A 17,746-nucleotide genomic window follows, 5' to 3' on the forward strand; every position below is an offset into this window, starting at 1 on the left:
TGAAGTCAGGGCATGGGAGGGACGCATAAGAGAAGGCAGGTTTTAAAACGGCCGTTTTCAACAACAGCAGAGGGTTGCTGGAGGGACACAGAGGGGCTGCGAGGATACATGCAGGGGGCTTGAAGGAGCTGTGAGGGAATGGGGGAAATGAGTGAAGTGTAAAGGGAGGGGTGGTTGGTAGGCAGGGTTGGCGAGCATAAAACTGCAATTTGTGAAGTGATCCTAAGATGCTATTTTGTTTTTGGCACACTTTGAGTTTCTGTCTGCTGCAAGCTGAGGTTAATATCATGTCTCCACTGTATCCAGGGGTTCAAAGGCACTTCCAAAGTTTGTTTGAAATGACAACATAATGGATGGTACCTATTTAAATCCATTACATGCGCAAGAAAATCCGACTCCATTTGAATATAAAAATGTTTGAGGGACTCTTGGTATTTCAGAGTCTGAAAAGGGAGAGAAACAGCTGCATCCCATCTTGCATTGCTGATCCAGCCATGTGCTTCTCAGAGGGAGGAAAAGAGTGGAAGCAACAAGTGAGCTCATATTTACACAAAGTACAAAATGAGATCTATGCACTGCCTGACTACACCCTGCAGATCATGTGGAATGTTGAAGCCAGCCATGAGAGGAAGCAGCTCACAAAACCCTGCCTGCCTCATTTCCTTGTGCATATTCTGACTCACTAGTTTGGGCATGCTGCCAAGCATCAGGGCCTGAAGGACCATTTCTTGTTACCTCTTCCCCTCTTTTCCCTTCTGCCATGCAGGAGAGAAACTCACTCCACTTTAGGGGCTTTTCCACAAGGTACCAACACACACACAGTCAGTTAGCCAGTAAAAGTTGGGAAATAGTGCCAGCTCCCATCAGTTCCCAGGCTGCATTTGTCAGATGCAGCTATCATCAAACTTCATACCCTGTTGTTGAATGCACCAAGGATGTGGCAAGAGAGTGAGAGAAACAAGCCTGAAGCTGGAATGCCAAATACAGTTGTGGGAGGCTAAGTTCCACTGAACACTAGGGATGAAAGAAGGCATTGTTTTTTGTTTCACCCTGCATTTGCCGCATGCGGCACTGTTTCCATACCACTACAGTTCATCTTCTGCCAAAAATATGTTATTCATCTCACTGTCTGCTGTGGCAAAATTACTTATGTAATTTGTGTAAATTTGCTTAAAAGTATGTAAATTATGTTGTCATTATATTATTCCACTCCATTAATTTCAGTGCAAAGGGAACACAGTGAAAATGGGGAAAACATAATAAATTGTTTATCATTTGTGGACTGAAAGCACCAGCAACAGTGAAGATTGATAATGCCATACACTCTGGCTTCTGTCATGGTGTTCTGTTGCGCCAGAAGCAGTTTAGTCATGCTGGCCACATGAACCGAAAAGCTGTCTGTGGACAAACACCGGCTCCCTCGGCCTGAAAGCGAGATGAGCGCTGCAACCCATAGTCACCTTTGACCGGACTTAACCATCCAGTTAAGTCCTTTTACCTTTTACCTTTACCTAGATGAAGCAGCATTTGAATATTAATCAGTTCTTTTGTATCTTCTCTAATTCATGGAATCCAAGTGCCAAAAATTAACTGCCATTAAGCTGACTGCAAAAAAGAAGCCATACATCTTTAAAAAGCATGCACTTGGCCTGTGGAAGTTATTACCACAGAAGGTAATAGTGTTCTCGAAGCCACCAACATGAGTCTGACCAAACTGCAGGAGGCAGTGGAAGACAGGAGTGCCTGGCGTGCTCTGGTCCATGGGGTCATGAAGAGTCAGACATGACTAAACGACTAAACAACAAAACAGCAATCATGTCAAAATTATTTGACTAGAGTTTAGACTCTTTGCAGTTAATTCCATCTATAGTCCTGTGCAGTAAGATAAGATTATCTGAACCATGTACTTTAAGGCATAGGAATTTCTTCCTTCTCCTTACAAAATGAATGGCAGAATTGGATGAATGAATTTTTTGTACCACTGCCCCATTTTTCATTGATGCAGGAACTTGCCAGAGATGTATTAATAAAAGAAACATAATCTAGGTTGATGTATTTTAGGGATTCTGCAAAGATCACATTGCCCCACCTTCATTTTAACTTTTTGACCTATAGATAGAGGGAATATAACTGCCCTAAAGTACTTTGCATACTATAAATGTGTTCACCACCACCACCACAATCTATTCCAGATGTAAATATTGATTTGTTGCCTAAGCATGTATCAGGCTTGAGCTTCAGGTTGAAATCATTTTAATTGAATGGCTTAAAATATTGGGATTGGCAGTTACTCCATTCAGTGAGAAGTTCTCTCCCTTATGGTATATCATCCTGGGATAACATATGGATTTTGTGCATATGCTGGAAAGAAATAATTGTATGCATTTGAATGCAGTTCCATCGTCGTAAAAATGAAGTATACTGTTTGCTAAAACATTGTCAAACAGGACTATTCCTGGTGGGGAAAATTGGTACCTGGATGATGTCCATTTTACAACAACAGATGGAGTCCAACTCAATATAGAAAACATCTGGGAACTTTGAATCTTACGCAATGGGTTGGCCTAAGGCAACTTGGCGCAAAGGATAAAAAAGGACTATTTACTGGTATAAAGCAGCTTGTAGTCCAAAGCATTTCTTATCACTTTTCAAGTCTGGGCAGGAAAATAATGTAGATAAATCACATCTGGCTGCAGAGAATGAGTCAGCTCAGGACATAAATTTGTGCAAAAGAACAAGGAGATAGATGAGAGAGGAAATACAGAGGAATGAGTGCTTCTGATTCATATTTCAATGAGCTATTTGATGTTTTGCCTGGCTTCGCTTAGTCTTACAAGGATTTGATTAGTTGTACGGACCCCTTGTCAAAGCACCAGCAACTATTACAGAGATCAAAATAATGTTGACAGCTCTTTTAAAAAAAACCCAAACCCCATTCCTTCTCTCCTTCCTTCCTTTCCTGTCCGTAGGAGTAATAGCTTGATTAGTCTGGGGGAGTGTGATGAAGGAATCATTGAGTGGAAGCTAAGTTTAGAGAATCCATTTACATAATTTCCCCCTAGATGGTGAGAGCCTCTCACTATTTGGTCAGAACATCTGCTGTGGTGCTCACAGGTAATGGTGCACTGCAGGCATGGCCAGGTAGCCATCTTTTGCCGTGTGTAATATCTGTTTGCATTGATTGTAGCACATTTGTACTTGCCTGTTGCTTCCTCACGCATCCTGTGGGAGAAAACGCCATTTGGGGGATCAATTACAGAGGCTCACACCAAGTTCCCAATTGGTCAGACTGGATTGCGCAATGCATTACAGGACAGAGTCTAGAGAGTCTGCAAAAACTTTCCATTATGAAACACACAATATCAACATGTCATCTTGGCCGTTTCATCCTCTCCCCAACCACCTTCTGCCACCCCATCACCTCACAATCTCTCATTGAACCACAGTCCATGGAAACACTTACTCAACCCATTTTTGTTACCGTACATGCAGAGCCCTCTTTGTACCTTATCTGGAATTTTTTTTAATTTTAACATTCAGCCAGTAGGTTCCTCATAAACTGGTTCTTGTCAGTTTTGTCATCAGGCTACACTCTTGTGTACATGACAGTGGCTTCACCGGTAAAAGGTTTTTACAGAATTTCTACCTCAGTTCCCATGCATGAAGCTCTTTTGGGATAACAGGAAGATCTCTTGGAATATGCAGACAACTGGGTGTCCGCCATTTTTAGGCCCTTCATTTTAGGGTGTGTGCATAGCTGCCAAGTACCCCGTATCTCCCGGAAAACCCCCATTTTTTCATACCGTTTCCCGGCAGCCCCCCGTATCAGTTCCTCTCCCGTTATTCTCCCTTATTCCGCTCCTGCTGGTGGACATTTTTTTCCTCTGCTTTGCCCATCTATGGGAACCAAAAATGGCCAGCTCCGGGCAAAGCGACACCGGAAGTTGCGTCTACGCACTTCCGGATATGTGTAGATGTGACTTCCGTTGCTGGCGCCGGCCATTTTCGGTGCCCATAGATAGGCAAAGAGACACCAGAAGTTGCGTCTACGCAACTTCCGGTGTCACACGGCTGCCCATCCCGGATTTTGCAGTCCAGGACTTGGCAGGTATGGGGGTGGGGAAGAATTTCAGGAATCACAATTTCATGCACTACAATCGTTTAGTTCTGCACACTCTCTTGCAATGTGCTAAGCTAAAGCAAAAACCAACATGTGATCAGGACAGTTCTCAGACCATTACACAGACAAACGTCCAGATATTCTCAGGGACATGGCACGCAACAGATGTGTGTCACACAATGCTATGGCTGCTGGATTGTGAAGCTGATTGATTGGTAATGGTGAAGAATGGTAAGTGTTTGCTCAAAGAGGCGCTAACAACTGACAATGTTTTCCTGTTTATCTGTAGGGATGGGTCTGAGTTTAACATGAATGTCTATGGCAGTAACAGGGCCGTCTTAAGCATATCGGGCGCCCGGGCGCCGTGGTGCGAAGATCGCTCCGACGGCCCCCCCCGCCCCGTTTCCCACTGTGGCTGTCTGGCGGGCGCAGCGCACAGCGCCGCTGCAGCGGGCGCAGCCACGCGGCGTCCCCCTGGTGGCCCGGTGCCCTGGCGCCCTGCGCCACCCAGGCTTGCCTTAGAGCCGGCCCTGGGCAGTAATAGAATCACAGAGTTGGAGAGGGCTTTGTCTGCTATCTATTCCAACCCCCGTCAAAGCAGGAAATCTAGTACTATAGCATCTCCAGCAGTTGAGTGTTCAGCCAAGACTTGAAGACCATCCGTGAGGGACACCACTCTACCCTAGGCAATTGGTTCCATAGTTAAGCTATCCTTACCATCAAGATGTGTCTGCTAATGTTTAAACAAAATATATCCATGTTATCTTCTTGTATGTGTGTAAAGAAACAGGCACTACAAATACGTCACAGGGCTCCAGAGTTTTCTTATTCAAGGGAAACTAAGCTGGGGACTTCTTACCATTTGGGGAATGCAGCAGTTGGGGGCACTTGAAGGGGGGAATGAGGCTAGGGATGAAGGAGCAATGTGATTCAGTTCACACGTAAAGGCAAAACAGCTTAATCTACACTTTCTGAAATAACACACCAGCTGTGTTATTCACACGACTCCAGATTTTGCAATGCATTTGTCCAGCCCAGTCATGTGCACAAAAATGCACAAAAAACCCATAGAAATGCAAGTATTAGCGAAAGTAACATACAAAAATGAATTATTCTAAGGAAAATTGTTTTGCAGAAACATGTATAATTAGGCAAAATTGCATACAAATACGTATTGAGAGAAATCCGCACTAAAACGCTGCTGGTGTTTTATGAGGACTTTTTTTTTTAAAAAAAAATCCACCACTGCCTGCAGTGAGCATCCCATTGGGATAGGTACCAGTCTTTGATCGGGACGCTGCTAATGTGTGTGCCCAGTTGCACCCACTCAGGAGTATGCAAGGTTGCTGTCTGGATTTTCCTCCTCTGAAAGGAAACTTTGTAGCACTAAAACTTTGATGGGTTCAAGTGGTTAAATATTTGTTATATTGAACAAACACACTAAAGGGAGCTGTCATGTGGTGTTAATACGAACTCTGTTGGATGAAAAATAAGACCTAGCTATACTTACACTCTGTTGAACCAGGTGGTCTCTCCTCCAAGCATGGGGATTTTAACTCTCTCTCTCTCTCTCTCTCTCTCTCTCTCTCTCTCTCTCTCTCTCTCTCTCTCTCTCTCTCTCTCTCTCTCTCACACACACACACACACACACACACACACACACACAAAATGATATTTTGATGGCAAGCAGAATTGCTGCATTGGCCATGCATGTGCTTATGTAATGGGCTGCTTCTTTTGTCATTACATGCACAACGGATTTCTTTAAACCTTCATTCACCTGCTGCAACTAATTTAGAATTTGGTTCCTTTGGGTGCCAAACTCCCACTCAGTTCAAATACTTTGTTTTGTGTTCTCTTAATCTTCAACATGTCTCTCTTTTTTGGCTGGGGGATGGGGTGGGGGGAGAGAAGCAAATTTGAACAGAAAAGCCCAAGTACTTTTCACTCCTACTTTCCTCTGCCACTAAGGAATGCAAACCAAACGGTGAAGGTTCCGAGGGCTTCTGTGTTTATCCACAAGACTTTGCAAGTGTGCTCTTGTCTGAGAGTGCTTGTGGTACAGGGCACAGGACGATTGCTGGAGGAGGGAATGAGGACAGAGGAGATCTGGCCATCAAAGAGCCCCCATTCAAAACTCCTACTGCCTTTCAAGGCCTCCATTCAAGGCCCTTAGTGGTTAATGGCTTAGGCACAGACACTCTGCCCCCAAGATGTGGCTTTGACCCCGTTCGCCACTGACGTCCGTGTTCATACTCTCTCCTGGTTCAATTTCCTGAGGTTTCTGATTTCCTGAGTGAGGGAAGGCCGATGTTTAGAAAAGAGGTGCCAGACTGGAGGAGGATGCATAGGGAGAGGGAGGGCTTTGGGAGGGAGGGGTCACTTATCACAGATAAAAAGGTCCCCTTCTTTGCCAGTGAATGACTGCAGGGACACTGGGAGAAGAGAACCTTCAGACAAGTCCCATCTACAGAAAGAAGTGCAGCACATTACAGTGAGTATGCAGGACCTTACTAATGTCTGTATTGGGGGTGCCTTGCACATGCAAAATAAATAATAATAAGTAAATGGCAGAGATGCAGTGACTTGCTGTTACGAACCAGTTCGATGTGAAAAGATCCAGAGAGCTACTTTTTTGCCAGCCCAACAAATGCAGAATCGTCATTTACTGAATCAATACTTGCTCCTGGGTTTTGCCTACAAAAAGAAAGATGTTGTAAAATTGTAAAGGCTGGGAAGAAAAGTGATCTGAGGGTGCTAATGTGTATGGATTACCTGTTTGGGGTTGTAGGGTTTTAAAATGGGCTGATCTGGGCTTTTGCTGATTGGGAAACTCAAGATCAGTCTCAATGGTACTTGCTTATAATTAAAAAGACTTAGGACAGGCACACAAGCAATAATACTCTTCTTCCCCTATGAAAGAGGCTCCAGATCAGGCTGTGTAAAAATATTGGTGGCTGTTCCATTTCTCTAAATGATTCTCCCCATCGTTGACAACGAAGGAACAAGCTGCTTGTATGTAGCCAGGTAATTTTGGTGGAAATGGTTGACATTACTTTCCATGAATTCTGGCTCAGAACTGAAAGCAGCAATGTTTCTGGCAAAGAACTTCCTGAGCATATTGAGCACTTGTTTACTTATAAACAAGTAAAATTCTTCCAGGTGTTATCATGATGACACCCAGAAAAATGTCAGAGTTTCTCTGAGTTGCCAGCCATAGGTCATTGACATGCTGATGAAAACCTGGATGGATCAAAATCAGGCCTTTCACTGAAACTTTATTATGTTAACAAAATCTTTACCAAGCTCTTAGTTGCCCTCGGAAAATGTTAGGCATTTTGTGGGTAAGATGTTTATAGTATCAACATGGTGTTTAAAAAACCCATCCACGCTTCGGTAATGTTGGCAATTAATGTGGTGACAGAGGTAACAAATCAAAAGAGACCAAGGAGGAAAAAGTTAGCCAGAGAAACGGTGGCGGTCTTTCTCGCAGCATGCTCTTGGAGAAAGGCCGAAGACGAGAACGGCTGTTAAGAAAGTGAATTGGGCTCCGCTTTTTGTGACAACGTATCACTGTTAGAAGTCTCTTTACAGCTTGTCCCCTCCTCACCTGAAGCCTTTCCCCCAAGCTTATTTTTCTTCTGTTCTTTCTCCATCACTTTGCCTCAGTCATCTTTTCTTGGCAGCATTGAGGCCTGCAGATTCCAGAGTGGCCATGATATGCAGTTGCCTCATAAAATCCACGTTCTGTAAATCTAAACTCTGTAGGACAGAAACAATTCCTTACCAAGCAAGTGACCATCCTTAAAGGAGACTAAAAAAATCTAGGAGGAGCTGGGGAACAAGGAGTGGAGGGGAAGCTGGTATGAGAGACTGGGATGGATTCATGTCAGGGGCTATATTTCTGGCTCAAGCTCCTGGTGAATACAAATCTCAGAGAGAAGCAGTGTTTGAACAAAGATGAGGTTGATGACCGAGAAGGAAAGGTCCGATACTGGGGAAAAGAAGTCCTTTATTCATCTGGGGATAGTGCTTATAAACAGTCTTTTCCTTTCTGCTTTCTCTGTTTCTTTCCACATGCTCACAGAACTTGGAAGAGGGCTATGGGTTTGGAGCGAGCTATTTCCTGGCCCTGCCAATTCCAATGTGATTTGGACATTCTCCTCTTCCAAAGTATTTTTGCCAAAGGGAGTAGTGTGAGTTCCTGCCTAATCCTGGAGAGTTTCATATTATAAGAACATGAGAAGAGCCCAGATAGGCCAGGCCAAGGCTCATCTAGTCCAGGATTCTGTTCTCAAAGTGGCCAACCAGAAGCCTATGGGAAACCCACAAGCGTGGCCTGAGGGCAACAGGGCTCTTCCCACTTGGGATTCCCAGCAACTGGCATGCAGGGAAGTGCACCATCTCCAACAGTGGAGAAAGAACATTTCCACCTTGGATAGTGGCCACCTCTCCCCCTTTATTCCAGCGGGGCACATGTTGCCATCTGCTCCTAAGATGACTACTTCTAAGGACCCCTGCCTTAATCTTATGCATCAAGGATGTGTAAAAAAAATTAAAGTTCATAAAACCTCAGGAATAGCTGAAAAACGTGCCCCACCAGCCAGAACAAACTTCAATGTTCAATGTCTTGTTTGGGTGTATGGCTCCAGAAGCTTATGGGCGAGCAAGCTGTTCAGACAGCCCAGATCTGGATCGATTTGGCACTCGTAACTGCTCCGTGTAGCCAGTTGGTTTTATTCTGAATGTGGTTTTACAAGTGGTTTGAGTATGACCACATATTCCATTTTTGGTAATTGTTAAGTTTACAGATGAGTAAATATTCCTATGTTCTTGATTTCTAGGGACTTGAGCTTTTAATCCCAATTCAGTTTACTCAGAGAGCTTTTCATTCTGTGCTACTTTCCCTTTCTAGTACATCCAAGGAAGGGGGGAAGGTAATGATAGAACTTCATCAGGGGAAAAAAATATTGTTTTCCATGCCTATCATTTCTGCTCCATCCTGGCTACAGGGCTGTCTAACCAGCATGGCCAATGGTCGGGTGTGTGGGTGTGTGGAAGTTGTAGTCTGGCAACATCTGGAGGGGCTCCAGCTAGCCAGCCCTGCCATAAATACCTTCATACATACTTATTTCTAGGTAGGCATGCATAGGACTGTGGTGTTAATGGATTCCAACAATGCAACTGATATACAAATCCATTGTTGTTGCGATGCTAAAAATTCACCTTTTTAATGTGCAGACTGCTCTTGTTACCGTTCTGGTCTATTATGGTGGTGGCACATTATCTTCTGGAAAGCTACCAAGGTGTGGGCAAAGAGTTCAGGCACCATGATTTTGCCATATGGTTTTTGAATCGGCCAAGAGACCGATTTGAACAATTGAACTTGCATCTTCTTCCTGGGTATCTGTGTGAGCAGATGCTCAGCAGACCTGAAGGCCCACATTAACAAAGCACAATATGGAACCAAGCTGTTTAGCTTAAAATCTAGTAGCATAATGGGGGGGGGACAACTCCTCTTGGGTATCTGAAAAGAGGACATTTATTCTCTTACTCTCCCCCATGCCACTTTTCCTGCTCACACTCCATCACTTAAAGTGCCCTCCTCACCCTGACTTGGTTCATTTCTAGTAGTGGGAGAAGTGCACACCTTCAAAAAGCATCTCCGCATAGGAAAACATGTAGGTAATGGCAAAGAACAGGTTAGAAACCTTTCACTCTGGCTTCTAATTTCCTGTGTGGAGGTGTTTGTCGGTATCCAGGGGGTGTAGAGAACCATTCAGTCCTGACTTGCATTGGCTAGGGATGAAGGACAAATTGGATTCAATATGCATCGAAAGGCAAAATTATGTAATTTGCACTTTATAAAACAGTATGTACACAAACTGTAGCAGCCATCCTTCAAAATTTGCACTTCTTTTAATTTTGCAATACAGTTGTCCAACCAAGTAATGTGTGCAAGAATGCAGATACCGAGGTAAAGTGTGCATATCAATGCATATATTAGTGAAAATGACACAAAAAATGCATTATATTAGGCAACATTGTATACAAAATTGTGTCTATTTGGAGAAATTCGCATTGAAATGCTGGCATATTTTCAAAGGGACGTTAAAAAATAAATGTAGAGGACTGAACATCTTAAGATTAGAAAAATGAGATACAGAAATTAATAGGTTCACACATCCCTGGTAGTGTCTTAGGCCACAAACAAGTTTCCCACCACTCTGAGAACCAGGCCACAAAAAGCAGACGTTCAAAGCGGGATTTGAGTGGGACTTACTTGGTACCCTTTGGACAGATGTAGGAATCAGACAATTGGTGACAGTGGAATACAAAACAATAGGTCTGGCTCAGGCAGATGGAGTTTAGAAAAGAGAAGCCAATGCTAAAATGAATTTTTAAATGAACACGCCCTCCCAGGGAAAGTGGTAAACATAGTGAATGTACCTGGAGGGATGATGGGCTGCAAAGTTCCAGAACTGTGTATACAAAATGAATGTGGGAAAGGCAAGAAAATCAGAGGATAAATTATAAAATTAAACACATATGTTTAGGAGGAGCCCAATTCATGGGCCAGCCCTCCACAGACCAACATTTTCTGGAACATGCACAGCTAACAGCTCACCTCCTTTTGAACTGTGGAGTCCTCCCTCTGAAGAAAGGGAGGGGAAGGCAGCGTGCCCACTCCCACCAGAGGCAGATCTTAAAGCCATGAGCAGAGGTGTTTTATAACAGTCTCCTCCTGGAGTGCAATTGCCAGTAGGTCCCTCCTGCTTTCCTCAGGCCCCCTTCATCTGACTCTCTTGCCTCCCAGCTGTTGCTGTTTTAATAAACACTCCCCTGCTAAACTTTGCAGCTTGTCCAGAGGCTTTAGCTGTGCTCGGTGGAAACAGAGAACAAGACAGTCACAGAGGGAGAGAGGCAAAGAGAGAAACCATGCGGAGCCTCATCATCCTTGCGCTTCTGGCCGTCCTGATGATGGCAGCTTTCTGTTACGGTAGGTGATGTCTTTTATTGCTAGTCATTTGGGAGAATAGTTTGTCACAGGAACTGAATGTTCTGGCCACACACTTTGGTTGAATTTTCACTTCCCCTCGTTGCCACTTCCCCTTCTGTCATAACTTACATCCTTGGCATCCTTTCCAACACTTGTCTCCTCTGGTTCCTCTCTAGTGCCCAAACTGAGCTCTCTTCTAGCCACATCTCTTTCTATTTCATGCCTGATAACAAACCATTCTGATACAAGCCTGATACAAGCCCATTGGGATTTCACTGTGTTAAAGGACTACCAGTTTCTCTGTGGGGTAGATCAATAAGATGAATTTTGATGAATTTCAATCGAATGATGCTTCATGAGGAGCCCACTGGGTTAAAGAAGAACACTTTTCCGTACCAGAAATTCCAACTGCTTCTTTTGAAACCTCAGGGATGGGCAAATGGGAGTGATGAGGAAGTCTTGGGCAAGTGGCTTATCTTGACTGAGGTTGGGAAGCAATTTATCCAGTGTACAATTCGTGGGGATCTTCACTGGGGTAGTCAGTTCCCTTCACTGGCAGAGTCCAAATCAGGTCTTGCTCCCTTGAATGGTTAGGATTTATCTTCCTATAATGATATGTTTATTCTTGCTCTGAATACATATTTGGTTTCTCCCTCCTTCTTGTGGCACAATCACGTGAACTGGATTGATTTGAGATAGAATGTTATATTGTGAGCAGCCTATCAAAAATGATTTAGTTGTGTCTGCTTCTGTCAAATTGCTAAATTTTGGTTAGATTTTTGGTAACTTTCATACCTGCCACTCTGTGATTTATCCATTAATGTTAGGTGGGATTTATTATCTCACCCCCCAAAACCAATCTGTGTCCATTGCTTTGTACTTTTCTTAGCATTCTTTTATTCTGAGAACTATGATATATTTTGTTAACAATGAATTTACACACTGCCTTGTTTTCTTTCCCCCCATCACAGAGTCTCACGAGAGTATTGAATCGCATGAATTTACAAGTAAGAAACATTATTATGTACTCTGTGGTTTATTGTGAAGCTTGAGGTTCACTTTTTGGATTTTGTGGACATCCCAAATTCTCTTGCCATGCCCACTTTATGAGATCCTTGTGAAATATTTTTCCTCTACTCAATCCAGGGAATAAAAAATAAGGAATGATCCACCATTACTTCCCTGCCTTCAGTCTGTCCAATCTGTCCGGTCAAGGGTTGCTCCACCATGAAATAAACAATCTGCATGTTGACATCTAGCAAGTTAGGGACAAAGAGAGACTGTACCTGCCCTCCCTGATATACTAGTTTTCCACAGGTACAGAATTTTTGACACACAAGAGTATCAAACCCTGTTATTACCTTTCCTGCATTCTGCAATGCCTTTTCTGAATTCGTAGAGGCAATTCTGAGATTGGCAGGATGAGAACAGACAATAACTAGTGAGACCTGCAACTAGATGTTGCAGTTTATCCTTCTTCTTACTAGAAGTGCTCCTGTTCACAGTTCCAGCCACTCTTCCAATCACGGCACTCCACCCCTCCTTTCCCTGCTTCCCTTTTGCCAAGTGAGCAATCTCAGCATGCTCAGTAGTTACAGAGTGTGGACCTTCAGCTGGAAAAGAAGCTTAACATCCTGTGGCTATTGAACAGGGTGAGTTTGCCTCCTTGGCAGTGCTTTTTTTGTAAGGTGTGTGTGTTTGTAAACACCTGAGCATGGAAACATCTCTCCTTTGTTTCTTAGCGGTCCCATTTTGGTTTTAATCATGTGGCTCTCATCATGCTGGTTTGCTGTTAGAGGGAGTCACTACTGCAGGAAGCCTGTGTTCCTGATGTGGAGTGCAAACTGTGTTCTGGGGAAGGACAAGGCAAGGGGTATTTTCCCCAGGACATCTTCATTCTCAGTGCAGAAAGTCAACACTGCAGATTTCACAACTCATGCAAGCCCCATTCCAGTACCTAACCATTTGGTAGACCAGTAAGGGACTACCATGAACTGAAAAGACCTGCACAGCTAGCCCACAGGCACCTGAAACACTCGCAGGAGCATGTCCGACCCCTTAGGTGGCAAGTTTATACATTCTTGCCCAGGACTGAACACAGCAAGGCTAGCTTCCAGTAGCTTAAGTCAACGTACAGAGGTTTGGGCTGTTAAATAAGTATAAATTAGAAGTAAAGGTAAGGGAGAGGTTGGTTCATTGCAAAGATATGGGGCTTTTAAGTCAAATTAAAACAACTAGGGAGAATATAAAGAGAAATAGGAAAGATAGAAACTGAGTCATTTGACAAATATGTTGCAAACTGCAGATATGCAGTTGAAAAGTCATTTTGCAGGAGCTCTTGAGATGAAAATAAAACAGGATAGGACTCCAATCCTTTCAGATCCAGGATCCACCTTTAAGCTCTGTCTGCAATATGAAGCTTAACTGTTGTCCCTAAATATGCCCATCTTTCTCCCTTCTCTAGGAAAGGTTTTCCCACTTGGTGTCCTTCAGATCTTTTGGACTAGAATGCCGATCATCCCTGATCATTGCCCATACTGGGTGGGGGTGATGGGAGTTGTAGTCTGAAACTTCTGGAGTGATTTTTGAGCTTGCCAGAAGAGTTTTAGACTGAGAGGATGGTGGCTGTTTTTATTTCTGTGGCCGTAGTGGCGAGGACTCTGGATGTTGGATATTTTTCCTGAATGTCCTAAATACCAGAAATATTTCATTCAGCTGGGAAACTCACGGAGGGAAAAAAAACACATAACAAAATCTTTCACATATTGGAGACACTGAGTTGTTGAAATAGCAAAGCAGAACCGATTAACTTGCGCCTATCTTGGCCAAATGAAAACTGATAGATTAACCACACACAAGTGTTGGCAAAGATATAAATGCCAAGAAAGGAAAAAGTGATGCGGCAAGAAGGATATTTATGCAAGGGAACATATTAGAAGTATTTTCAATTAGAGTGTGGGGTGATGTCTCTATGGAGATGATGGAGCCACAATCATGTAGCATTAATTCAATCTAGCCCGAAGAAAGCACTCTGGGAACCAACTGGCTGTGACACTCCTTAACCATTCTTAAACTCTTATGTCTAAGAACTAGAGGAAGCTACCTAGCTCTACTTCCCTCTGTCCTCTTCAGTACCAACATTATTTCTTTAATTTGTTCATGAGAATGTAGAACAGGGTCCTCCCAGGCTGTTGCATTCCTGCATTTCTTCCACCTATGATTCTGATTTCTTAAGGTGCTGTTGTAAAATTGGTTAGAGCTTGCATTACAGCAGCACTGTAGAGTTTTCCATTGTGAACCGGCACAGTGCTTTTGACTCAACCGGTGTGGAGAAATGGTGATGGCATATTTGGTGAAAGTGTGCAACCCTGCCTATCAGTATTACCTGCCCACCTGCCCTCTGCCATTACCTTCACCACTGTCCCTCTCTCCTGCTGTCCTTGTTGCAGAGTTCTTGGAGAAACTCATCAGTTTCACCTCTTATGGTAACCTCCTTCATGCATTAAGGCTTAGCTATAGCCAAAAATGGCTTTTGGCCTTCTGAAAGCGCCCATTTAAAACTGGAAGTGAGAGGGCACGAGTTGCTATTAACAGCAGAAAGGCAAGAATGTATTGACCAATTGGCCATCACAAAGACTGATATTGGGAGGATACGGGAAGAGAGCAATGCTTTTCTTTGTATAGAACTGTTGGCCTTTGGTTCAACCTCATAATAATGATGAATACCTATCCCTCCAGGTCCCTTCATTAACAGAAGGCATGCCAACATCTTCATGAGAACTCCACCTGAGAACAGGAGGAACCAAGTTGTGCAGGAAAGGTACGTCCTCTTAGTGTCCAGAGTTACTCATGGCGAGTGGGGAATGGAGAGCATGTCTTTTCTTAGGCAGGAGAGAAGCCATTGGAAAATGAACTGAACTGGAAAATGGTAAACTGGGAGAATCTGAAAATGACACATTCCTAATGGCAAGAGTCATGATCCCTATTATTAGATCCTCCATGGAATGGCCCCCCAGGACCCTGTGATAATATAAAAATCTCCATTAGATCCTCGGCAGAATTGCCCCATGATCCTATTGCATGCAGCCTACTCTCCACTCTGCACCGCTTCTAAGCCATAGAAACAGCACCTGCCCACATGTTTTCATCTCAGGGTCAGACTCTGCACACAGTGTCATCCACATTTTCGTAGAGGACATTTGTGTGAAAGCTGCCATATTTCTAAAAAATGACAAACTCTTTAAAGACTTTGCAGGCGTTTTTTGCATGTGCTTGTGGGCAGAATTAGAAATCACTTAAAGCCTGGCAAAGATGCAGCTGGATAAGCTGAAGCAGATGCAAGTCATAATAATATTCTGTCTCTCCACCCCCCCTTCCTGTCTTCTCCTCTTGCGACTGTGAGCAGGATCAGAGAGCGCAACAAGACCCCCCAGGAACAGCAGCGGGAGATTTGCGAAGATTACAACCCCTGTGAGCGTTATGCAATGCGCTATGGCTATGCCTCTGCCTACAGGCGTTTCTTTGGGCACAGACGTGGCAAATAAGAACATCAAGAATCGCCGTCCCCAGTGCCTGGAGCCTGGGTTTCCTGTATCTACAGAGAGTGACATCTCCAAAATGTATTGTTGCTTGTTAACTGTATGTTATCCCACCTGCTGCTTCATTCTTCTGTAGCCAATGATTTCTAGATTCTGTGTTAATTAGCACAATGCTGACGTAGTGGTGGTTGGGCAAAGAAGGATGTGGGTGTTTATTATGAAATAAATGCCTGGTTTGATACTGTTTGTTCGAAACTCAAGAGTTTTCTTTGGGTCAATCCCATGCCAAGAACTGGCTTCTATAATTGTACTCACTTGCTTGGCAGTCTTTAAAAAACTAACAAAGATACTTTATTCTTTTTGTTAGATGGACTCTAGGAACGTCAGTAAAAGTGTTCTTTCACACGATAATAGCCTGGCCTGGGTGGCTGATTTGGCAATGGGCTAAAGCAGATTGAATGGTGCAAGTAGCTACAGAAATGTTTGAATCAGATTTGGGAATATCCACACCTTCACCAAAGTGTGTTTACTGAGCACATGGTGGAACAGTGGTACTGCGCTCGGGCGGCGGGCGGCGGCAAACCACTATGTACAGCACATGCGTGGCATCACTACGTACAGCACATGTGTGTAACACCATGCATGCATTGTTCGTAGCGGTTTGCCACTGGTGCCGCTCGAACGCTGTACAGATGGTGGTGGGATCCTCTGCTTGTGGCTGCAGCCATGAACGGAGGATCCTCCACATGTGGCTGCGGTGGTGTGATGGTTGATTGCGCCACTGCGCCCGGGGGCGGTGGGACGAGTACCCCGCGGGGTGCCTTCTTGTCACCCCCCCAGACATGGCACCTGGGGCACCCCCCCTTGCGACGCCACTGATAACACACACAGAATCATCCCACTTAAGAAAAAAGGGGTTGCATGCTGGTGGTGAGTGGACACAGAAACTCATGGCCCCACTGCACATTTGCATATTTACTCTACATTCTCCCTGGAATGTGGAAACTTCTGTTACTTTCATATTAGCCAGTTATAAACTCACTCATAATTTTATGGTTTCCACCAGTCTTTTTAAGCTGGTCTCCCTTTTGGATCACCTCTAAGATCAATGTTGTGATGTATTCAAGCTCTCAAAAGCCTGCCACTTTTTCGTTTGGGTTATAATTATTATTATTATTATACACTTTTATCCTAGCCTTCCTCCAAGGAGGTCAAGGCATGATCCTCCTCCTTTATCCTCATGATTGCCTTCTGAGGCAAGAAAAACAGCAGAAGAACAAATTTCAGGGGTGGGTGTGCGCCGGAGGGGCAAAGTATATGAATTGTCTCCCACATGATAAGATCTCTTAAAGAAAAATTATAGTACATTCTAATGACTGGAGTCCAGCGATGTGGGGGCAAGTGGGGCGTGAGCTCCTTGTTTGGGGAATATTTGTTCTTGCACACAATGCTGAGTAGGGATTTGAACTCAGATTTGAATTCCCTACCTCATAGTGAATGCTCTAACCCAGAGATACCCACCATGGTGCTGTCCATGTGTTGTTGGACTACAATTTCCATCATCCCTGGCTATTGGTGATGTTGGCTTATAATGATGAGAGCTGAAGTCCAACAGCATCTGGAGGGCACCATGTTGGCCACCTCTAACCGCTATACCACACAGCTTCGAGGTGGACTAATGTCACAGTCACCAATATACAGGAAAGCCCAATTAAACCACATCCTGCTTATACATTGACTCAGTCCATTGATGATGATGCAGGACCTCACAAAACACTAAATTACATTATAGAGATCTGCTTAACTGTGAAGCTGGACCAGCAACCCCTTCCGATGAATGCTTATCCCTCAGGTTACTGTCAAGAACTTCAGATCAAGCATGCACGATCTTTTCTAGGCTGGGGCCAGCAAACTGAAAAAGGAATGGAGAGGCCAATGGCAGGGCTAGGAATGGGGAGAAATGGGATTCAGCTTGCATTTGAAGGTGAACCTACTTAACTCACACTTTCCAAACACAACCATTCTTCATAATTCACACTTTTCTGAATTTTGCAGTGCAGTTCTCCAGTCATGTGTGCAAAGACGCAT

The 17,746-nt window shown here is 44.0% G+C and overlaps 1 protein-coding gene across 2 annotated transcripts; it reads left to right on the top strand.

Annotated features, from left to right (window-relative positions):
• The first annotated feature begins 6,525 nt into the window (after positions 1-6,525).
• Positions 6,526-15,905, top strand: MGP (matrix Gla protein). Of its 2 annotated transcripts, none has more exons than XM_035128537.2 (5): positions 6,526-6,614; positions 10,980-11,120; positions 12,092-12,127; positions 14,859-14,940; positions 15,526-15,905. In XM_035128537.2, the coding sequence occupies exons 2-5, from the start codon at positions 11,060-11,062 to the stop codon at positions 15,662-15,664; spliced, it is 318 nt and encodes a 105-aa protein (XP_034984428.1). In that variant the 5' UTR covers positions 6,526-6,614; positions 10,980-11,059; the 3' UTR covers positions 15,665-15,905. The 2 variants fall into 2 exon arrangements, with proteins under 2 accessions (XP_034984428.1, XP_060135719.1); XM_060279736.1 differs by lacking the exon at positions 6,526-6,614 and adding an exon at positions 10,864-10,882.
• Positions 15,906-17,746: the final 1,841 nt, after the last annotated feature.

This window comes from Zootoca vivipara, chromosome 10, assembly GCF_963506605.1.
Source record: "Zootoca vivipara chromosome 10, rZooViv1.1, whole genome shotgun sequence".
In the NCBI taxonomy this organism is placed as follows: Eukaryota; Metazoa; Chordata; class Lepidosauria; order Squamata; family Lacertidae; genus Zootoca; species Zootoca vivipara.